Genomic DNA, 24493 nt, shown 5'->3' with positions numbered 1-24493 from the left:
TGTGTGGTCCAGAGAGTCTACAAATCCCATCATGCAATATTCCACTTCTATCTGAGAAGGCTGGGAGTAACATGACCCAGTAGATAGTGGACACCTAAATTCTTTTCCTGCCTCTGCCACTGATTTACTGTGTGAACTTCGGCACGTCACTTTAGTTCTCTCTACCTCAGTTTTCCCATCTGTAAAATGGGAAAGAGGCTTTTCTACCTTTGTAAAGTGCTTTAAGATTTATAGATTAAAAGAACTTTATAAAAGCTAATTACTACTACTACTGACAGAACATCAAATGCTAGGATCTTAAATATTTTTAGACTACGTCTCCATATTGAAGATGAAGGCAGCTGTGATTTAGAGCTTTGATTTACAGGCTAGTTTGATGGTTCTATGCTATTCTGGGCTCAGAATTTGGGTCTCCTGAACTTGTTTCTCACTCAAGGAGCTGCAAGAGTACCTTTTATTTCTCTCATTAGATAGCCCTGCAGCAGTTGTGATAGAGTTTGGATGGAGCCCTATATCCCTGCTCAACATTAGGATAGTAAATAGGTAGAGAAGAATGTGGGAACCCACTGATTATGGAAATCTCAATAGACATTGTGATGATAATCTAAATTCAGAAAAAGTGAATGTTTTCAAATTAAAAGCCTTAGAGCAGGTTTGATTTGTGCATTATAAAAATACCAAAGTATACTTCAGTAGCAACTCAACTATCACACAATGCATTAACACAAATCATGTCAAAAAGAGAAAAATGTAGCATAAAAATACTTTTGAGAGAGAAATGTTGTATGTAATAAATTTTCCTATAAAAGTAAGTCTGTTAGAGGGATAGGAGGATATGCAGAGCAGACCATCTTCAGTATTTAAAAAGGAACCTCTCACTTTGGTACCCAAGCAACCACAAACTAGACAAAATTAGATTCCCCCGGGTCTGTAACTGTGGTTCTATAAGGTCCCTTCTATTAGGGTAAGAGAACAGGGTGATGTCGTGGTGTCTGCTATAGACCACCAGACCAGGAGGATGAGGTAGACTAGGCTTTTTTTTTGGACAACTAACAGAAGTTTGCGGATCACAGGCCCTCGTTCTCATAAGGGCCTTCAAACACCCTGACATCTGCTGGGAGAGCAATACAGAAGTGCACAGACAATCCAGGAAGTTTTTGGAGAGTGTTGGGGACAACTTCCTGGTGCAAGTGCTGGAGGAACCAGCTAGGGGCCGTGCTCCTCTTGACCTACTGCTCACAAACAGGGAAAAATTGGTAGGGGAAGTAGAAGTGGGTAGCAACCTGCACAGCAGTGACCATGAGATGGTAGAGTTCAGGATCCTGCCAAAAGGAAGGAAGGAAGGAGAGCTGCAGAATACAGACCCTGGACTTCAGACTGACTCCCTCAGGGCACTGATAACCTCCCAGGGGATCCTGCCTAATATGAGGGGGAAAGGAGTCCAGGAGAGCTGGCTGTATTTTAAAAAAGTCTTATTGAGGGCACAGGAACAAATCATCCCGATGTGAAGAAAGAATAGCAAATATGGCAGGCGATCAGCTTGGCTTAACAGAAAAATCTTTGGTGAGCTTAAACACAAAAAGAAAGCATACAAGACGTGGAAACTTGGACAGATGACTAGGGAGGAGTATAAAAATATTGCTCGAGCATGTAAGGGTGTAATCAGGAAGGCCAAAGCACAATTGGAGTTGCAGCTAGCAAGGGACGTGAAGGGTAACAAGGGTTTCTACAGGTATGTTAGCAACAAGGTGGTCAGGGAAAAGTGTGGGACCCTTATTGAATGGGGGAGGCAACCTAGTGACAGATTATGTGGGAAAAGCTGAAGTACTCAATTTTTTTTTGCCTAGGTCTTCACAGACAGGGTCAGCTCCCAGACTACTGCACTGGGCAGCAAAGTATGAGGAGGAGGTGAGCAGCCCTCAGTGGTGAAAGAACAGGTTAAGGAGTATTTAGAAAAGCTGGACATGCACAAGTCCATTGGTCTGGATCTAATGCATCCGAGTGTGCTGAGGGAGATGGCTGATGTGATTGCAGAGCCACTGGCCATTATCTTTGAAAACTCATGGTGATCGGGGGAGGTCCTCATCTCAGTCCCTGGAAAAATCACAGAGCAGATCCTCAAGGAATCCATTTGAAGCAGTTGGGAACAATCAATATGGATTCACCAAGGGCAAGTCATGCCTGACCAACCTGATTGCCTTCTATGGATGAGATAACTGGCTTTGTGGATATGGGGAAAGCGGTGGACGTAATATATCTTGACTTTAGCAAAGCTTTTGATACGGGCTCCCACAGTATTCTTGCCAGCAAGTATGGATTGGATGAATGGATTATAAGGTGGATAGAAAGCTGGCTAGATCGTCGGACTCAACAGGTAATGATCAATGGCTCGATGTCTAGTTGGCAGTTGGTATCAAGCGGAGTGCCCCAGGGGTTGGTCCTGAGGCCAGTTTTGTTCAACATCTTCTTTAATGATCTGGATGATGGAATGGATTGCACCCTCAGCAAGTTCGCGGATGACACTGAGCTGGGGGGAGAGGTAGGTACACTGGGGTGTAGGGATAGGGTCCAGAGTGACCTACCCAAATTGATGGATTGGGCCAAAAGAAATCTGATGAGGTTCAACAAGGACAAGTGTAGAGTCCTGCACTGAGGACGGAAGAATCCCATGTGCTGCTGCAGGCTGGGGACTGAATGGCTAAGCGGCAGTTCTGCAGAAAAGGACCTGGGGATTACAGTGGACGAGAAGCTGGATATGAGTTAACAGTGTGCCCTTGTTGCATATTGTGCTGCATTAGAAGGAGCATTGCCAGCAGATGGAGGGAAGTGATTATTCCCTTCTATTCGGCACTGGTGAGGCCACATCTGGAGTATTGCGTCCAGTTTTGGGCCCCTCACTACAGAAAGGATGTGGACAAATTGGAGAGAGTCCAGTGGAGGGCAAAAAAAATGATTAGGGGGCTGGGACACATGACTCATGAGGAGAGGCTGAGGGAACTGGGCTTATTTAGTCGGCAGAAGAGAGGAGTCGGGGGGATTTGATAGTAGCCTTCAACTACCTGAAAGGGGGCGGGGGAGTTCCAAAGAGGATGGAGCTAGGCCGTTCTCAATGGTAGCAGATGACAGAACAAGAAGCAATGGTCTCAAGTTGCAGTGGGGGAGGTCTAGGTTGGATATTAGAAAAAATTATTTCACTAGGAGGGTGGTGAAGCACTGGAATAGGTTACCCAGGGAGGTGGTGGAATCTCCATCCTTAGAGGTTTTTAAGGCCCGGCCTGACAAAGCCCTGGCTGGTATGATTTAGTTGGGGTTGGTCCTGCTTTGAACAGGGGGTTGGACTAGATGACCTCCTGAGGTCTCTCTGGCCCTAGTCTTCTATGATAATAGTTTTTCTTTCTACGAAGACATGTTTTCTTTCCCCACACCACCTTTCCAAAAAGGCCTTCAGGAGTTTTTTCCAAAACAAGATACTTTCACAGATATGTACTATTATTTCAAAAAATGAAGGTTTCATGGCCTAATCCAATTCAATGATTGTTGGATCAGGATGTTGGTGGGTTACAACTCACCCATCTGATGTATTAATACCAGATTTTCATCCTGGATTACATAAGAGCTCCCAAAAAATTTTCTGTCACAGGGCTTTGAGTTTCTAACTACTGGGAGGGCAGAAGTGGGTCAGATTAGTTTACTGTGAACAGCTCAACATCATATAAAATTAAATCAAAACGCAAATTACAAATCTTGGGCAAAACTTAATATTTTTTATTACATTTAATAATGTAACTTAATAAAGAATTATTGTTGCACCCCATCAAAACAATTTCCTCCTTATTTTAATCTAAATCCTTTGTGATAAAATCTTAAAGCTTTATCTAGGCAGTGTTTCTCACATCTGTATTATACCTAAATTCTCTCACATTGCAGATAATTCCACTTATGTAGATTATAATTACAGACACTGAAAGCAGTGTGCAGAACTTGGAATTACTCAGAGGATTTAGGAGATGTACTAATTCTAAACCTGAGATCACAGCAAAAGAATAAGGTCCATTCTCACTTTGAAATTCATATAGTATGACAAAATCTAATCTAAAACTAAATCCAAAGAAGAAACAGGTCACAGTTGTCTTTATTCATATATACTTAACACATCACTACAGACTCTGTCTCCTGCCATTTTGAAGGTCAATGTCCCATTTGGAGCAGAATTGGTGAGTTGGAGTCAGGTGTTTTATTGGTGTAATTTTTTTATTTACAAAATGTGCACAGGCCCCGTTTCTTTGAACTGGGGTGGTAACAAACAACACACAGACAACTCCCTTCCTGCAGAAACCTCAGACCAGGCACTTCTGCCCTGGACCCAGGATTCCTGCACTTTGTTTCTCTCTAAGGCCATACCCAAGTCTTATTGCTCAACACAGAGGGTATGTCTTTGAGTATGTCTACACAGCAAAGGAAAACCTGTGTCTGGCCTGTGCCAGCTGACTTGGGCTCTTGATCTGTGGGCCTGTTTCACTGCTGTGTAGACTTCCGGGCTTGGGCTGAAGCCTGAGCTCTGGGATCCTCCCACCTCGCAGGGTCCTAGAGTCCGGGCTCCAGCCCGAGCCCAGATGTCTACACAGCAGTGAAACGGCTCCGCAGCCTGATCCGTAATTGGCCAGCTGTGGTACAGGCCAGCTATGGGTTTCTCTTTGCTGTGTAGAAATGTCCTTTGTGATCCTGGGAGCCCTTCAACGCCAGCTGGCTGAGGGGTCTCACCCCATACTGTAACTCACATCAGGCCTGACACACACACTGCATCAACACACTGTTGTCATAATATATATCTAAAAAGTGTCACATAAATTGTATATAAACTGGTGAAACGCAGGTCCTGGAAATCATTGTATGATGCACGTATGGGTTGGGTACAAAGTTATAGATGTGTGTTGGAAATGTGTTCTTAAAATATGTGTTGGAAGACAGAGCATAAAACTTAGTCTGCCCTAGACAAAGGAATGTGTATTCACCAGTCTGATTGGCTTGGTTACCAGCAGAAGACAATGGAAGTACATTTACATATAAGGTAAACAAAGCCATCAAGCTAAATGAGCAGGGGAGAAGAGTGTTTAACAATGATACTGAGGGACAAAATCTGCACCCCAGGAAGACTTCCTGGCTCTTGAGACAGACAATGGAGTTTGAGTAATATAAGGGGAGAAAAAAGATTTTTTAGTTATCCATCACTGAGGGGACAACAGGGTACAGCACCTAGGAAAGCTGGATCCTCGTGGTCTGAAAGGCAAGAACTGCTGGAAACTTTATATAGTGAGAAACTGCTTAGGCAAAATTTGTAACTTGCTAAAGTTAAGTTTTAGTCACTAGAAAGCTTGTTTTGTTTTGTTTGTAACCAGACCAATATCTTTTATTCTTGCCTAGTATCACTTAAATCTCTGTACTCAAACTTCTTCTTATTTTGTTACAAAACTATCTCAGTTCTGGTATATTAAAGTGAAGTGGGAGTCTTCAGCTAAACCAATTGGCAGAGTCCTGAAGAGTTTGCTGGCCTGATACACAGCTGAGCAACAGCAAAACTCTCATTTGCTGAGGCTGAAGGATAACACAGTGGCTCACAATTCTGGGTGTCCTGAGCAGGATGTCAGTCTTCTCTGCAGTTAACTTGGTTTTGCCTAGCCTGGGTGTGAGCAGACACATTGAAAAGACACACTCAAGTTACAATATCCTCACTGGTGCTGCACTCACTAGTGAGAGTTGGTAGGATTTCAGTGGGCGTATCCCATAGTCTTGTGCTGCACTAAGCTGAGATGCTAACTGTTGGAGAATTTTTAGAAGGCACTGAAGGACTATCAGCATTCAAAGGGTTTATCTTGCATCCTCACAGCAAAGTGGGCTGGTAACCAGCCCATCTGAAAGCAGCACCCAGACTTTAGTCTATGCCACCGGACAGGCCAACTAGCTGGGGCTGAAAGCACCACTCAGCTTGGGACAGAGGATTTTATATGTGGATGTAAGAATCTGGGTTAATGTTATAGTGAAAACATGCCCAGATATTCTTCTCAACTTGCCCCAGCCCCTGAGTTTTATATCTGGCAAACCTCTAGCCCAAGCATAGACGCCGACTTTCCAAAGTTCAGGGGGGCGGGGGGGTGCGGCTCGGGGTTGACCCAAGCCCCACCCCACCCCTTCACCCAAGGCCCCAACCCTGCCCCGCCTTTTTCCACCCAGTTCTGCCCCCTCCCCTGAGCGCGCCACATGCTCGCTCTCTCCTCCCTCAGACCCTTCTGCCTGCATGCCGTGAAACAGCTGATAAAATGGCGGGTAGGAGGCGCTGATCCACGGGGCCCGCCAGTGGGCGGGAGGCACTGGGAGTGGGGTGGGGAGCTGATAGAGGGGCTGCTGGTGGGTGCTCATTACCTACCACTTTCCCCCAGGTGTGCTCCAGGCCCGGAGCACCCATGGAGTTGGCACCTATGAGCCCAAGGCTACTTACTGAGACCACATGGCCTAGAAAGGAGAGTCTGGGCATCTACCCTCCTTCTGTGCAGCAGCTTTGCAATAGGTAGGAACCTTAAGGCTTCACCCATACAATACCCTTAATGATTCTCTGGGTGTGGTTACTGCTTGACATCTTTAGCTCTTTCCAGAGGGAGTTTATCCAGGAAGGCATATGCTTCAATACCACCCAATGTGCAAGGCGGCACTGTCATATGATCTTTCAATTTAAAATCTTTTTTTCCAAGTTCTTCAGTTTACCAGTTGAGTGGTATAAGTATTCAGTCACTGAATACAATCGTGGTCATTAGCAGTTACATGAGTCTACTTTGCACACTATAAAAATCTATTTCAATTTTAGTTTTTAAATGCACTAGCATTTTGTATTTACTTGCAGTCTTATTTGTTAATTAGTTAAAAACTGTTTCAGGTGGGGAATGAGCCAAAATGTCCCCTTAAGCCCAAATGAGGCATGCAATTACCTTATTATGAATCATAAATACGGCACAGAAAAACTACAGATATCCACCTCCACTTGGATTTAGATTAAATGTATGTGAGGACCTATTTTTTCTAAGGGCAGCACTTGTGTGCTCCAGATCAGGGTGACTACCATCTGCTCCATTCTATCCAAATTTGATGTCGTCCTCGAGCTCCTGGCCAACTGCCAAAGTTAACTTTTCTCAGCTGGGGGTTTTATGCCTCTGGTTTAAGCAAACACAGCATTATTAATTATTGTACAAGATTCTGTGAGGTCGTATGATAAGCTAATCACTATATTAAATAGCTAGGATTACATACAACCTCAGGAAATGTAAAATAACACACGTTTAATTCAAATAAGAAATATATAAAACACTCCTTATACCCTATTTGACCCAGTCATATCTGGTCTCATTTTGTTGACCGTAATCATAACTTCTCACTAATTGAAAAGGAAGGCTCTGAAACTGATGCAAAAGTTTATCCGCAAATTGCTCAGGGGCTGTTATTTTTATTCTCCCATGCCTCAGCCAAAGCATGTACTTTTGTGAAGAGTGTGAGCTCCATACAGGTAATCTCAGCTTCTGCTGCTAGATCCAACTATGACTGTTCTGCAATGCATTTTATGTAAATTTCACACCTATTGGGCTCCATGGAGAAGAGACTGTATTATGACTGTACCTTGAAACATCAACAGAGCAAATTATTTCTTACAATCTTTTAGTTAAACAACAGTAAATACCGTTCAATAATTGCTTTTGTGTTCCGCTTACCCACAATAGAAGAGCACAACACAGGCATAAGCCAAGACTCCTTGTACTTTTATTGAGCTTGTTACGACTCTGATGAGCTGTTTAAAAATAAAAGTTCAACAGTTCAGGCACATAGATTAATAATTAATAGAATATTTAAAGAGGGCATTTACATTGAGTGAAGTTTGACAAAAATGAGAATATTTATACTAAGGACAATTAACTTTGTAATGTTCTGTATTCCTCTTGATATTGCTAATTATTCAAGAATTATCTGAATAAATATTACACGAGTATCTGCTATTACTTGACTTGCAATAGAGTTGTAATTCTAGTAGGGCTGTTGATTAATCGTAGTTAACTCAAGCAATTAACTCAAAAAATTAATTGTGATTAATCGCAGCTTTAATCGCACTGTTAAGCAAGAGAATACCAATTGAAATTTATTAAATATTGCTGGATGTCTTTCTACATTTTCATATGTATTGTATTCTATGTTGTAACTGAAATCAACGTGTATATTATTTTTGATTACAAATATTTGCAATGTAAAAATGAAACAAAAGAAATAGTATTTTTCAGTTCACCTCATACAAGTACTGTAGTGCAATCTTTGTCGTGAAAGCGCAACTTAGAAATGTAGATTTTTTTTGTTACATAACTGCACTCAAAAACAAAATAGTGTGATTAATCACGCGATTAATCACCTGACAGCTCTAAATTCTAGTAATAACTCTATACTCTGTTGCTATATAAATGATTGATATCAAGTTCAGCATTATGACTTCTTGACAGAATCAAGAAAGAAATGATGGGCTGGAAGAGGATTCCAGTTATTGATACAAATATCTGAGGCAACTACCCAATATATATGTGTGGAAATCACATTAAAGATATTGATGTAGTGAACCAGAAAAGACGGTTACTCACCGTTGTAACTGTTGTTCTTCGAGATGTGTTGCTCATATCCATTCCATTAGGTGTGCGCGCGCCGCGTGCACGATCGTCAGAAGATTTTTACCCTAGCAACACCGGCGGGTCGGCTGTGGAGCCCCCTAGAGTGGCGCCTTCATGGCGCTGAATATATACCCCAGCCGACCCGGCGCCCCCTCAGTTCCTTCTTGCCGGCTACTCCGACAGTGGGGACGGGGGGCGGGTTTGGAATGGATATGAGCAACACATCTCGAAGAACAACAGTTACAACGGTGAGTAACCGTCTTTTCTTCTTCGAGTGCTTGCTCATATCCATTCCATTAGGTGACTCCCAAGCCCAACTTAGGTGGTGGGGTCGGAGTGAGACATTGCTGTGTGCAAAACCGCTGATCCGAAGGCAGCATCGTCCCTGGACTGCTGTACTAGTGCATAGTGTTCTGTAAACGTGTGGACTGATGACCAAACCGCAGCTCTACAAATGTCCTGGATCGGAACTTGCGCCAGGAAAGCCGTCGAGGAAGCTTGGGCCCTCGTGGAGTGAGCGGTGAGGTGCGGTGCTGAGACACCTGCCAAGTCATAGCAAGTCCGGATGCAAGACGTAATCCAGGAGGATAGGCGTTGTGATGAGACCGGTGAGCCTTTCATTCGGTCGGCCACTGCAACGAAGAGTTGCGTCATCTTTCTAAAGTGCCTTGTGCGGTCAATATAGAAGGCCAAGGCCCTGCGTACGTCCAGAGAATGCAAACGTTGATCCTGGCGAGTAGCATGTGGTTTAGGATGAAAGACCGGGAGAAATATATCCTGGTTGATATGAAATGGAGAAACCACCTTAGGGAGAAAGGCAGGATGTGGGCGGAGCTGCACTTTATCCTTATGGAAAACTGTGTAAGGGGGCTCGGATGTAAGCGCCCTGAGTTCAGAAACGCGCCTTGCTGAGGTGATGGCTACGAGGAAGGCTGTCTTCCAGGATAGGTACAAAAGTGAACAGGTGGCCAGTGGCTCGAATGGAGGACCTGTGAGCTTGGAGAGAACCAGGTTGAGGTCCCACGTCGGAACGGGCTGACGTTGTTGTGGGTACATCCGGTCTAAGCCCTTGAGGAATCTAACGACCATCGGGTTAGAGAATACCGAGGACGCGAGTTCCCCTGGGTGAAAGGCCGATATAGCGGCCAGGTGAACTCTAATTGAAGATATCGCCAACCCTTGCTGTTTTAGGGAGAGGAGATATTCCAAAATGAGAGGGATAGGTGCCTGTAACGGGGACGTGGCTCGTTGTTCGCACCAACAGGAGAACCGCTTCCACTTGGCCAAGTATGTGGTCCGTGTTGAGGGCTTCCTACTGCTCAGCAGAATCTGTTGGACAGAGTGCGAGCACTGCTGCTCTGCCTGGGTGAACCATGGAGCAGCCACGCCGTGAGGTGGAGTGATTGCAGGTCGGGGTGACGCAGGCGACCGTGGTCCTGAGAGATGAGATCCGGGCATAATGGAAGCGGGATCGGTGTCCGAACCGAGAGTTCCAACAGCGTGGTGTACCAATGTTGTCTCGGCCACGCTGGGGCGATCAGAATCACCTGTGCCTGGTCTCTGCGCAATTTGAGCAGTACCTTGTGGACCAGAGGAAACGGAGGGAAGGCATAAAACAGGTGGTCCTTCCAGGGAAGGAGAAACGCATCCGAGAGGGAGCCCGGAGCTCGACCTTGCAGGGAGCAGAACACGTGGCACTTCCTGTTGTCTCGAGATGCAAACAGGTCTATCTGGGGAAACCCCCACTTCTGGAAGACAGAATGTATGATGTCCGGACGGATAGACCACTCGTGCGTTTGAAAGGACCTGCTGAGTCGGTCCGCTAAAGTGTTCTGGACTCCAGGGAGGAACGATGCCGTGAGATGTATTGAGTGGGCGATGCAGAAGTCCCACAGACGAATGGCCTCTTGGCATAGAATTGATGAACGTGCTCCTCCCTGCTTGTTGATGTAAAACATGGCCGTGGTGTTGTCGATGAGAACTAACACACAACGACCACGCAGGAGATTGAGAAATGCCTGGCACGCCAGGCGCACCGCCATCAGTTCCCGAACATTGATGTGCAGGGCTAGCTGGGGTGCAGTCCACAGGCCCTGGGTATGGTGCTCGTTGAGATGGGCGCCCCAACCCAGAGATGAAGCGTCTGTGACCAGGTGGAGAGAGGGTTGTGGGGCGTGAAATGGCATCCCCTCGCAAACCACATTGCGATCTAGCCACCAGGTGAGGGAGGTCAGGACCGAGTTCGGGACCGTGACCACCATGTTCAGGCTGTCCCGATGTGGGCGGTATATTGATGACACCCAGGTCTGGAGTGGGCGAAGCCGAAGTCTGGCATGCCTGGTTACGTACGTGCAGGAAGCCATGTGACCCAGCAGGGTAAGGCACGACCTCACCGTGGTAGTTGGGAAGGCCTTGAGCCCTTGAATGAGGCTCGTGATGGTGCAAAAGCGATTGTCTGGCAGGATGGCTTGTGCGCGTCTGGAGTCTAGAACCGCGCCGATGAATTCTATTCTCTGGGTAGGTTCTAGAGTGGATTTGTCCTTGTTGAGTAGGATACCCAACTTGTTGAATGTGTGCACTATTATGTGGACGTGAACTCGAACTTGTTCTTTGGTGCGACCGCGCACTAGCCAGTCGTCTAGGTACGGGAACACCTGTATCCCTTGCCGACGAAGGTACGCTGCCACGACAGCCATACATTTCGTGAACACCCGTGGGGCCGAGGATAGGCCGAAGGGAAGGACTGCAAATTGGTAGTGCACCCTGTTTACCACGAATCGCAGGAAGCGTCTGTGAGGTGGGTAAATTGAGATGTGAAAGTATGCGTCTTTCATGTCGAGGGCGGCGAACCAGTCTCCAGGATCGAGGGAAGGGATAATGGCCCCCAGAGAGACCATGCGGAACTTCAACTTTACCACGAATTTGTTGAGTCCGCGCAAGTCCAAGATGGGTCGCAGACCTCCTTTGGACTTGGGAATGAGGAAGTAACGGGAATAGAATCCCCTGCCCTTTAACTCCACTGGAACCTCCTCTATGGCCCCCATAGCAAGGAGCGTGGAAACTTCCTGTATAAGAAGTTGCTCGTGAGAAGGGTCCCTGAAGAGGGACGGGGAAGGGGGGGAGGAGGGGGGGATTGCAGAAAACTGGATAGCATATCCCCTGTCCACCGTGCGAAGGACCCAACGGTCCGAGGTTATAAGGGACCAGGCACGGTGGAAATGGGAAAGGCGATCCCGAAAGGAGGGGGCTGGATCCTGGGGGATGACTGGGGCGCCGTCCTCGACCGCACCTTCAAAAGTTCTGCCTGGGGCCTGAAGGTGGTCTAGGTGGCCCCTGGTTCTGGCCGGGTTGAGGGCCGGTCCACCTTCTTCTACCACCTCGCCCTCTCCTCCGGGCCGAGTCCTGTCTCTGACGAGGCGGGGGGGGGGGGGTAGAAGCGCTGAGGCTGCGGCCTAAATGGCCTGCGCTGAGGGCCCACGACATGCATCCCCAGGGAGCGCATGATTGTTCTCGAGTCCTTGAGGCTCTGCAGGCGAGAGTCCGTCTTATCTGAGAACAATCCATGACCCTCAAAGGGCAGATCTTGTAGGGTTTGCTGCAGCTCCGGAGGCAAACCCGAAACCTGAAGCCAGGAGATTCTGCGCATAGCGATACCCGAAGCCAGGGTCCTCGCAGCTGAGTCTGCAATGTCCAAGGAGGCCTGCAAGGAGGTCCGAGCCACCTTCTTGCCCTCCTCTACCATGGCTCCAAACTCTTCCCTGGACTCTTGGGGAATCAACTCCTTAAACTTCCCCATAGAGTTCCAGGAGTTGAAATTGTAGCGGCTCAGTAGCGCCTGTTGGTTCGCCGCTCTAAGTTGTAACCCTCCGGCTGAGTAAACCTTACGGCCAAACAGATCGAGCCGCTTAGCCTCTTTTGATTTAGGCGCTGCAGCCTGCTGGCCGTGGCGCTCTCGTGCATTCACGGATTCCACCACCAGTGAACACGGTTGGGGGTGGGTATATAAGTACCCATAGTCCTTAGACGGGACAAAGTATTTCCTTTCCACCCCTCTCGCTGTGGGTGGAATAGAGGCAGGAGTTTGCCATATCGTATCCGCATTCGTTTGGATCGTGCGGATCAGGGGTAACGCCACCCTCGATGGGGCATCCGCTCCAAGGATATTCACGATCGGGTCGTGCACCTCCACTATCTCCTCCGCCTGCAGGTCCATATTACGGGCCATCCTACGCAGGAGATCCTGGTGAGCCCGAAGATCTATCGGAGGGGGACCCGTACATGAAGTGCCCGCCACTGCCTCATCCGGAGAGGAGGAGGAGGATGCCTCTGGTGGTACTGGATCCAAGGGGGGGTCCTGATCCCCCTGCTCTTGGGCCGGAGCATCACCTGCACTTGGGTCCATGGTGTCGGGTGGCGTGGACACGGAAGCCTCCATGCCTCCTGGCGGAGGCCGAGAGATGGTGGATTCTGGGGCCCTTCTGACCGAGTGACCCGAGCGAGAGGTCGATGGTATTGGAGCCCCTTGCTCCTGGTGGTACGCCCACGGGGTCCAAAACGACCAGCGAGATGGTCCATGAGAGTGGTCCTCTGCCATCTCCTGCCAATGGCCCAAGTTTTGTTCCTCGGCTTGCCCTTGAGGGGGGTATGCCGATCTCGACAGGTCCTCCGAGGAGCGAGACACCGATCTTGACGGCCATGGCGGTGCCGAGAGAGATGAAACGATCCCCGTGGGCTGTGGTGCCGCACGGTGCCGGTCTGGAGATGACCTATCTCTGCGCGGTGCCGGCGATCGGTGCCGGGACCGCGACCGGTGCCGATGACCTCGTCGGTGCCGGGAGTCGGACCTGGACCTCGACGAGGACCTGGAGTATGCCCGGTGCCGGGAGCGGCCCCTCGACGTCGAGCGTCGACCGTAGCGGTGCCGAGAACTACGTCTCGACGTTGATCGGTGCCGACGATCATATCGGTGCCGAGACGTAGAGCGGTGCCGCGAAGAAGATCTTGGCCGCGAGTACGACCGGTGCCGAGACGATATTCGGTGCCGGGACTGCGAGCGGCGTGGGGACCTGCTTCGGGACCTGGATCGGTGCCGAGGTTCCAGCCCTTGTGATGGAGGGCGCATCAAGGCAGGTTTCCCCCTCGACTGGACTGGGCGAGTCAACGGTGCAGTCGGTGCCGGTGGTTGAGGCGGTGCCGGCTCCGTGAGAGCTATTAAGTCTCTCGCCGCCTCGAAGGTCTCCGGAGTCGACGGGAGACACTGTATCACCGCCGGCCTCGGTGGAGACGCTATTTGCACCGGACTCAACGGCCTGAGGCACCTGTTTCCGTTGCTCCACCGGCGGACGCGGCTCTACCCCCGGCACTGGGGGAGCCGGCGTCTTCGGCACGGATGTCCCCGTCTTATGGGCTTTTTTATGCCCCGGGGATAATGACCGGCGCCGAGGCACTTGCTGTGCTTGCGGTGCCGACGAGGTCCGGTGCCGGGGAGGCTTGTCTGACGCCACTCGCGTGGTCGTCATAGCCGGTGCCGCTGGGGCACTGCGCACCGAGGTGCTAGGCGCCGTGGCCTGGCCCGTAGAAGGAGTGTCCGGGCTAAGTGCCGCCTCCATCAGGAGTTGCCTGAGCCGAAAGTCCTGCTCCTTCTTGGTCCTTGGTTTGAAGGCCTTACAGATCTTGCACTTATCTGTTTGGTGGGACTCTCCCAGGCACTTCAGACAGGAGTCGTGCGGGTCGCTCGTGGGCATAGGCTTAGCGCAGGAGGCGCACTGCTTGAAGCCGGGAGCGTTGGGCATGAGCCCGGCCCCGCGGCCGGGGGAGAAAGGGGGAGACGACCCCCTTAATCCCCTGGACTACTTAGAACAACTTTAAAACTACTTAACTAATTTACTACAAACACTAGAACTATAACTATAACTATAACTGTGATACAACGAAATACGCTAGGGAGAGTGGAGGACAGCTATGCCGCGCTCCACAGTTCCAACGACCGTCAGGGGCGGTAAGAAGGAACTGAGGGGGCGCCGGGTCGGCTGGGGTATATATTCAGCGCCATGAAGGCGCCACTCTAGGGGGCTCCACAGCCGACCCGCCGGTGTTGCTAGGGTAAAAATCTTCCGACGATCGTGCACGCGGCGCGCGCACACCTAATGGAATGGATATGAGCAAGCACTCGAAGAAGAATTGTAATGTATCACTCTGCACTAAAGAAAACTTGAGACAGCTATTTTGTGGACTCAGCATGTTATGGAACCTATCTGCTTGCAAAGTTTGAACACCAAGAAATCACAAGTTCGTTTTCAGTGTATCAGTTAAGGCCCAAATTCAGGAAAACACTTAAGCTTGGGCTTAAGTCCCATCCTTGTTAAGGACAGCATTTCAGCACATGCTGAACTTCAGACATGTACTTAAGTCCCATCTTGAATAGGGATGCGTTCCATAATTGAAGTCTAAGTAGATAACTGTAATTTTGACCATAGTAGATGTTGGTCCCTGCTGAACTTAACTAGACAAAGTTATCAGTAACATTTTTGCTGGATCCCTGTGGGACAGTATTGCAACAAAAAAATGAAAAATGTTACATCACTAATCACTCTACCAGTAACATTATGGAACTCTGATGGCAGAGTTGGTGCTTCTGTCCAATGCCATTATGACTAAGGGCTCGTCTACACAGAGATATTGACCAGAACAATGATTGCAGAATATGGTATTCCAGAATAGCTCCCTTTGTAGTCACTAGTTCAGAATAAAAGTCACTTTATTTTGGAATAATTTATGTGCTCAGAAATCACAAAATGCACTAATTATTCCAAAATAAAGTGCCTTTAATTCTGGAATAGCATGCCGACATGGGCTGGGGGGTTGGAGGAAGGGAGGGGAGAGGAAACACAGGGAGCTAATCCAGAACAGTTTATACCACAATAGTTATTCTGGTCCCCTCCCCTGTGCAGACAAGCCCTAAGCCACTGAACATACCAGTGCAGGGAAGGTCATGATAAGAAAACACTGAAGGTGTTTTATAAAATTTTTCCTACCAAGAGCCTTCGAAACCTGCACAACTGTCAGCTTCCTGGCAGCCAGCTGCTTTTGCTATTCTGACTGAACAATCAGGATACTTGCCAAAAGGAATAAATGTTCAATCAGTATGGCGGTAGCCTGTTCCACTATAATGGTCCAAGTCATTATAAATTCCATAGTAGTAATCTGCATTTAATCCTCTATGCTGGGAGGATAAAAAACACTAACACATACATCAAGTCATGACTCTGTATCAAGTGGTATAGATTTCCTTATGTTGAGTGCTAAGTCAGACGTGTAGCATCATTTAGAGGTGTTAAAATATAAAGAAGTGCTCATTTCACATTCACATAATTTTTTCAACACAATGAGCTGTGCAGCCTACTAACAACTATACTTACATCAAACCTCTCCACAGAAGTAACAATCAAGCCCTCTAACCCTTAGCTCACTTCCCACATAACGGGGGGTAGGGTGGGAAAGAAGGGTGTTCCAGCATGTCCAAAAGAAAGAAACTAAGCCTTTTTTGGACCAAGGAGTGGACTGAATTCTGAAGTTGAGGGACCCTCATGTAGAACAATCTTGTGGTTAAGGCACTGAACCTGAGTTTAAGAGATGTAGGTTCAACTCCTGGCTCTGCCAGAGACTTCCTATGTGACTTTAGTCAAGTCACTTAATCTCTGTGCCTCATTCTTATATATAAAAAGAAGATAATGCTTCCCTACCTCACACAGGGTTGTGAGGATCAATTAATTGTTTGTGACCCACTCAGATATTAGGGTGATTGTGGCCATATAACCAAATAGACAGCCCCCTCTCCGTTATATGAAGAAAACTCCAACAAATATGTGTATGTTGACCTCAACTGTGGCAGCAATGGAAAGAGACAGAGAGCATTTCTTAGGCAATCAGGTTCCTAACTCATTTACAGGTTAAAACCCAACACCATGAACTCTACCAGGAAACTTAGCAGGAGCCTGTATAAATCCTGGGGCATTTATGCTCCTGGCGTGAAGTTACATCTAATAATCATTCACTTTATTCTGCTGCAGCTTCAGTTTCTATGTGGCCTTAAAATAGAGCACCATGTCTCCTGGTGGCAAAGACATGGGTCCTCATCTATTTCACACAGAGTTTCTTCAGAAAAATAAAGCATTTTTCTATGACCTTGAATTAATCTTTTATCCCTAAGCAGAATTCTTACTAACCACTGAGAGATTTTTGGTCTGAAAAATGAAAATACATGACTTACTAAAACAGCCAATGGGAGAGGAATAAAACCCATTCTCCTGGAAACAGAATCGCTGTAATCTGTGTATGCCTGCAAAAAAAGAATTGGAATTTGAGGCATCTCTCCCCTATTTTGGCTTGGCACACATTCTAGGAAGGTAGCAATCACTACTAGCATACATATTACATTGATAAAGAAGTAACTATTTAAATCTGGTAAACAACTGCTTTCACAGAAATCTACATGGATATGCAAATGTAAATATCTGTTTGTGTGAATACAATTAACACTAACATGACTGTTAAAATTAGCCACAGAGCTCTAAATCAAGAGCAATTAGGAAATTATACCTCAAACCATGCCAAAGCATTTCAAAAGTGCACTACTGCCACTTCACTTAGAGATATTTTTGTTATCAATTCAGTTTTGATCCCTAAATATAACATGCAAAAATCCACATTGCAAAAAAAGAAGAAGAAAAAAAGAAAAAGAAAAAAGAAAAAGAAAATGTGATTATCTAAAGCACCATAGTAGCAATTTAAATAGTCATTCCAAGTTCCTCTGTAATTAGGCTCAAGATAACACCTCTCCTTACCTCTTTTTAAAAAACCAATTAAAGGCTTTGTTCTCATTGGTACTATAAAAGTGGTCTACTTTGCCTGAGAATTCTCATGTGGTACTGAAAATTCTCTGATGCTGAAGAACAGTTATATCATATTAGCATTCATTTTCCTCAAGCCACCCTCACAAAAAGAAATATAAAATATACGACTTTTCAGAATCATCCAGTTTATTCCTAAAATTTGTAATATGAAGATTCCATTAGTATTCCAGGTAATTTAGCCCCTCTTGTCCATGGCAAGGTATGAAAGATTTTTACTTATGTTTCTTCATTCATAAGCTTGATAAAGGAAGATTGCTTACCAGTAATCTCAGTTCTCTGAATGTACTGCCTCTGCAGATCCACGATGTAGGAGTAACAAGCATGGCATGAGAGATTTACATAGGGAATTCATATGGTAGTAGGAAAATTACCAATGAATGTTGTACAAATAACTATAGTAGGTCACCAAACTATGCTAAGATTAAATGGGAAGGAAGAGTAGATCTATTTTATGAAAGGCTGCAGGTAGTTCAAAATTACTTCAGGAAAACCCTGTTAAACTTGTTTAGCCAGTTTACTTCCAACATATCACATACACCTCTACCTCGATATAACGCTGTCCTTGAGAGCCAAAAAATCTTACCACGTTATAGGTGAAACCGTGTTATATTGAACTTGCTTTGATCCACCGGACTGCGCAGCCCTGCCCTCCCCCGCCCCCGAGCACTGCTTTACCACGTTATATCCGAATTCGTGTTATATTGGGTCGCATTATACCGAGGTAGCAGTGTAATTAAACCTGTGCAAGCATAGTTTGCTCTTAAAAATCAAAGGCAATTTACTGCAAGAAATTTGAAGAACTGAACAGAAGTTATGTGACTAGATCATGGTTTAATATTAATTTCATTTTGCACGTGCACAATAGCAGGATATAATTTCAGTGTTATAGAAGAGAACATTTTCTGAATATCTGTTGGCATTGACATTTACTTTACTGAAAACAAGGACATCAGTTAATAAAAGAACATGGCCTTTTAATTTTCACGCTTACATTTTTCTGTCGACTGCTAACAAGGTCAAATGCCAGGCTGGCTCTGTACTCACTGTAGACCTGGAAAAAAAAATCCGGCACATTGGATGTGTGATTCATTTACATGAGATCACAATTTACAGCAGCAACAGGATTTCATTGATAAAATATTTATCAGAAAGAGATTTATAAGGCTTGTGCAGGAACTGATGCATTCACTCTTGCCCTTTCATGGAGGTACATACTGCTGTATAAGTAAGGACAACTATTGTATACGCAAGAGCAAACAGAAGCCAATTTTCTAAAATATACAACTGTGCATGATACAATTAGATTACAGTATATACATTTACTTTTGGATTTTAGATTCACCAATACAGTATTAACAACTGTGTTAAGCCAACTGGCCATGTATATTTTGCCAGGATGATTAACGTGGCCACTAAAACCCAAGTGGGATATCTGGAAGAGGATTTAGAAATGAGGAACCCCATGTTCTGGCCAAATTCCAAATAGGAAGTTATATTGGCCTGGATACAAAAAAAGGAGTTAGCTTCAGCAGGATAGAGGTCTGTTGCATTCTGGATAAATAATTAGTGTCTCTTTTGGGCCACAGAGAGACAGACAGGGAAAACAAGCATGAAAAGGATTCTATAGGTTGGCGATTAGAGCACTCACCCAGGATGTGGAAGATCCAGAATCTAGCCCCCTGCACCAATGAATTTTTAATATATAGACAGATAGATATTAATATAGATAGATAGATATTCATAGTGGAACAGCTTCAACAAGAGAGACTGAGGGAGCCCCCATATCAGAATATCCTATAATTCAATGGTAGAGTACTCACCTGAGAGGTAGCAGATCCCTGTTTAAATCCCTTCCCCCCCCTCAGTTGGAGGGGGGGTACTTAAACCAGGGACCCCCCACATCCCAGATGACTACCCTAATCACTGGGCCAAAAGTTATAATGGAGGTTTTCCCTCCTCCCCATCCTGGTCTATTTTGTGTTAACTCACCTGAGAGGCCAGTCCAGCAGGCAAGCTCAGAAGGCACCTACTAGATTGGGCCCCAAATGCCTATCTTCCCCTGGTTTGTGAATCGCTCTGGGGCTTAGGTGAGAGAAAGATGTCCAGACACCTAGAGTGGGGCTGTGTGCATGTTCAGAGGCAGAAACATAGGTATATAGGGAACTTTTACAGCAAAAATTTAGGTGCCAGTTAAGTTAAAACACCTACAGGGTATGGAGGGAGTGTTTTGTACATTGCAGAGGTCCTGAAACCGGGACTTATGCATCTAACTCCTTTTGTGCATCCAGCCATTCTACCTATCCAAAATGTCCTCAACAATGTCAATTTGATATAGTGCCCTTCATTTTCTTGCGTTAAGTGTTGTGATGCATTGCTGCATCCTGCTTAATGATTGTGCCTTGCACCTTGTGGTGACTGCATTTCAGTGATGGAATTATTTTTGTGTGTGTATATATATATATATATATATACACACATACATATACACACACACACACTGTTTTGGGGGTCCCTTTATGAAAGACCCTATGTAAATGTCAGATATTGGTTACCTAAATAATTCTTGTAAACGATTAGCAGCACCACAAAGTAATACAAGACAATCTCTATAGTCTTAATATTATTCATTTACATTGCAGATCTTTTTGAGTTAAGACCAATAGCACAAAGTAAAAAGGATGTAGTAGTTTGAAGGTACTATGATTTTTACATTTAGTTAGTTTAAATTAGAAGCTGCATGAAAGCATTAGACTCAAGTGAAACAAATAACTGAACTTGTAATCATATGCTGACCTAGTGATCCCATAAAATATTATATGAGGCAGCTGGGAAGGAAAACAGGAAAGCTACTTAGACAATACTTTCAGATACTAAGGAAAACATAGTTATTTTAAGGATAAGGGGGCTGATCCCCTGCTACTCCAGTAAACTTCAGTTAGCACTGCATGTGCTCAGCACCTCTGAAAATTAGGCGCAATGGCTACAAATCTTTAGAATCTACGTGTAATATGGTAAAGGAGTGTGTTAAATAATAAACCTTGCAGGACGGTCTATAACTGATTCAGCACATTGAAACATGTATTTCTGGCTATCATTTCATTATTCCTGTTTTCCCTACTCTTTACATGAAAGTAGGGCATGCATAAATGCCTCTGGCATAAGGGAGCTTACTAAGTGCATCTATTAAACTTGTTTCTACACCATATACTGTAGTTACTTTAGGAAGATGCTGAAAGTGATAGAACTTCCAAGTTTTGACCTCATTTCTTGAAAAGGGGATTTAGGTAGTGAGAAGAAAATGCTAATACATCTTCTCTCAAATTTACAAAGAGCACTTGAGTCCACACGTCAGTTTCTAAGGGCTTGTCTACAATTTAAATGATACAGCAACACAATTGCACTGCTGTAGTGCTTCAGTGTAGACACTACTGTGACAAAGTTCCTCCTCTATCTTGGTGGGTCCTGCGCTTATTGGCGGATTTTCTTGCCTCAGAGATTCACCATGTGGGTTGGGGAACAGCCCAGAAACCTTCCCCTCTGGAAGAACCCACAGTCCAGGTCAATTGGGAGGTTTGGGGGGAACCCAGGCCCGCCCTCTACTCCGAGTTCCAGCACAGGGCCCTGTGGACTGTAGCGGTCTATAGTGCCTCCTGTAACAGCTGCATGACAGATACAACTTCCTGGGCTACTTCCCCAGGGCCTCTTCCAAACACCTTCCTTAGTCTCACCACAGGACCTTCCTCCTGGTGTCTATTAACGCTTGTGCTCCTCAGTCCTCCAGCAGCACACCCTCTCACTCTCAGGTCCTTGCGCCTCTTGCTCCCAGCTCCTCACACTCACACCACAAACTGAAGTGAGCTCCTTTTTAAAGCCCAGGTGCTCTGATTAGCCTGCCTTAATTGATTCTAGCAGCTTCTTCTTAATTGACTCCAGGTGTCCTAATTAGCCTGCCTGCATTAACTGGTTCTAGTAGCAGGTTCCTGATTACTCTAGTGCAGTCCCTGCTCTGGTCACTCAGGGAACAGAAAACTACTCATCCAGTGACCAGTATATTTGCCCTCTACCAGACTCCTGTACCCCACTGATCTGGGTCTGTCAGACTACCTATACTGACGGGAAGGGTTCTCTCATCAGAATAGGTAATCCACCTCCTCAGTAGGCTGGTTGGACAGAAGAGAAGGTTACTCACCTTGTGGAGTAACTGAGATTCTTCGAGATGGTTGTCCCTGTGGGTTCTCCATTTTAGGTGTCTTGATGCCTTGCGCTTGCAATCAGAGATTTGTGGTAGCAGTGCCCAGTTGAGGCGCGCATGCGCTGTAGCCGACTCATGCTGGTCTGAGTGTGCAGCCAACCATTCTCCTGTTCCTTCTCTACCTCAGAGAATCCGCCTGAAACTCCGAAGTAGAGGGAAGGAGGGATAGTAGTGGAGCACCCACAGGAACAACCATCTTGAAAAACATCAGTTATTGCACAAGGTGAGTAATCTCCTCCTCTTCTTCGAGGAGTGTTCCTGTGGGTGCTCCACTTTAGGTGGCTGTTGAGCAGTGCCCTTCAGTGGAGGAGCGGAATTTCGGAGTTGGTCTATGATGGTGGATAACGCTTAAGTCCAAAGTGAGCACCTGATGCTCATTGTTGTTCTAAAGCATAGTGTTTAGTGAAAGTATGGAGTGATGCCCAGGTAGCTGCTCTGCAAATGTCAGTGACAGGCTACAGATGCTGCCAGTGCACACTAGTGGAGTGTATGCGAACTTCCGGTGGAGGTTGTAGACTGTTGTTCTGGTAGCACAAATGGATACATCCAGATAGCCATTTGGATAGTCTGATTTTGAAACAGTTTGACCCATTGAGTGTTCTGTTATGAAAACAAAGTGTCCAGGTCATTTTCTAAATGTTTTTGTTCTTTCAAACATCCAGCGTCTGGAGTGAGGCCTCCATCCCAACCGCATGTGGCTTCAGACAAAATATAGGTAAGTAAATGAGTTGATTTAAATGAAAGGGGGAGGTGACTTTGGGTATGAACTTAGGACGCGGTCCTAGAATTACTTTATATTTAAAGAATGTTGTACAAGGTGGGTGTGCCATTAAGGCACCTAATTCTCCCGCCCGTCTTGTGGACGTGATGGCAATGAGGAAAGCCACCTTCATGGATAAGTGCAACAAAGAGGAAGTTGGAAGGGGTTCAAACGGTTTTCCCATGAGTCTGCGTAGAACAAAGCTGAGTTCCCACATGAGGGGATAAGTGTTTTCAATGCCTTTAAGGAAGCATTTAATCATCAGGTGAGCAAATATAGTGACCCTGTCCATCTTGTCATGGAAAGAGGTAATAGCAGCCAAGTGTACTCTGATGGAGCTTGTGGATAGCCCTGAATTTTTAAGTCCTAGTATATAGTTGAGGATCCTCGGTAAGGGGGACAACTGTGGTAAGATCCATTTGTCTTGGCACCATGTTCAGAATCGTTTCCACTTACGGATATGTGTTTTTCTTGTATTTAAGTCTCCGACTGTTCAGTAATATATCTTTTACTTCCTCAGAACAGGCCTTCTCGACCCCAGTCTGCCATGTTGTAACCAGGACTTGACGTGGAGTACTGCAAGGTTGGGGTGACGGACGCATCCCACAACTTGTGATAGAAGGTGAGGTACTAAGGGAAGGGTTCAAGGTGGTTTCACTGTCATCTGATGCAGCTATGGGAACCACTTTTGCCTGGGCCATGTGGGCCCAATGAGAATGACCCTAGACTTGTCCTGCCCGATCTTGTGAATGACTCGGCTTAGAAGTACAGTTGGAGGAAATGCATACATCAGTGGCGCCTCCCATTTTATGAGGAGAGCGTCGCCTAGAGAGTAAAGTCCCAATCCCACTCTGGAACAATATTTTGGGCATTTGGCATTCTGAGCTGTGGCTAATAGATCTATGGTGGGGATCCCCCATAGTTTGAATATGAATTTGACAATTCCTTGATCCATCTCCCACTTGTGGGTTTGTGAAAAATCCCTGCTTAGTAGATCCACTGTTGTATTCTGACATCCTGGCAGATAGGATGCCGATATCTCCATATTGTTGGTGATGCACCAATTCCAAAGGTGTATTGCTTCTGTACATAGGGAGTATGATTGTGCTCCCCCTTGGCAGTTTACATAAAACATGCATGCTCTATTGTCCATGAGGATCTTGATAGCATTGTTCTTGATTAGAGGGAGAAAGTGGTCGCATGCATTTCGGACTGCCCTTAGCTCCAGTAAGTTTATGTGCAGGTTGGACTCTGCTGAGGACCAGTGGCCTTGGATCATATTGTTGAGTAGATGTGCCCCCCAACTTATTAGGAAAGCATCTGTCATGATTGTCATGGTTGAAGTTCTTTGTTGGAAAGGGACTCCCTGAGCACATGTTCTTTGGTTGTGTCCACCATGTTAATGAGTCTTTTACTCTGTGTGGCATTGTGAGGAGTCTACTGAGTGTGTGTCTGTGTGGTATATATACTGTTCGAAGCCAAGCCTGCAAACATCTCATGTGGAGTCTGGCATGTTTTACAACAAACGTTGTCGCTGACATATGCCCAAAGAGTTGCAAACATTTTCTGGCAGATGTTTGTAAGCTGTCCATCATCGTTGAATTTAGATTTACTAGAGTGAAGAAGCATAGTTGGGGTAACATTGCTGTTGCTGTGAGACAATCGAGGTAGGCTCCTATGAATTCTAACTTTTGGACAGGAACCAGTGTGGACTTTTGTACATTTATTTGCAACCATAGGTCCGTGAACAGGGTTATCATGCTCTGTGTGGCGTTTATTGTTTCTTGCTGCGTTGGTGCCCTTATAAGGCAATCATTTAAGTATGGAAATATCATCACTCCTCGTCTACAGAGCTGAACTGCAATGACAGCGAGAACCTTGG

The 24493-nt window shown here is 46.0% G+C and overlaps 1 protein-coding gene across 4 annotated transcripts in view; it reads right to left on the bottom strand.

The window, feature by feature from the left end:
- TAPT1 (transmembrane anterior posterior transformation 1) overlaps positions 1 to 24493 on the bottom strand; it is a 112560-nt gene that overhangs the window by 6602 nt on the left and 81465 nt on the right. For all 4 annotated transcript variants that reach the window (XM_005296157.5, XM_005296155.5, XM_005296156.5 and 1 more), the window contains 3 exons: positions 18591 to 18650; positions 16957 to 17025; positions 7752 to 7828 (listed from right to left, as the gene is read on the bottom strand). In XM_005296157.5, coding sequence (XP_005296214.3) covers positions 7752 to 7828; positions 16957 to 17025; positions 18591 to 18650 — 206 coding nt within the window. The remainder of the gene's footprint in view (positions 1 to 7751; positions 7829 to 16956; positions 17026 to 18590; positions 18651 to 24493) is intronic.

Source organism: Chrysemys picta, chromosome 5 (genome assembly GCF_011386835.1).
Source record: "Chrysemys picta bellii isolate R12L10 chromosome 5, ASM1138683v2, whole genome shotgun sequence".
Taxonomy (NCBI): domain Eukaryota; kingdom Metazoa; phylum Chordata; order Testudines; family Emydidae; genus Chrysemys; species Chrysemys picta.
This window is presented reverse-complemented; position numbering and strand designations above follow the sequence as displayed.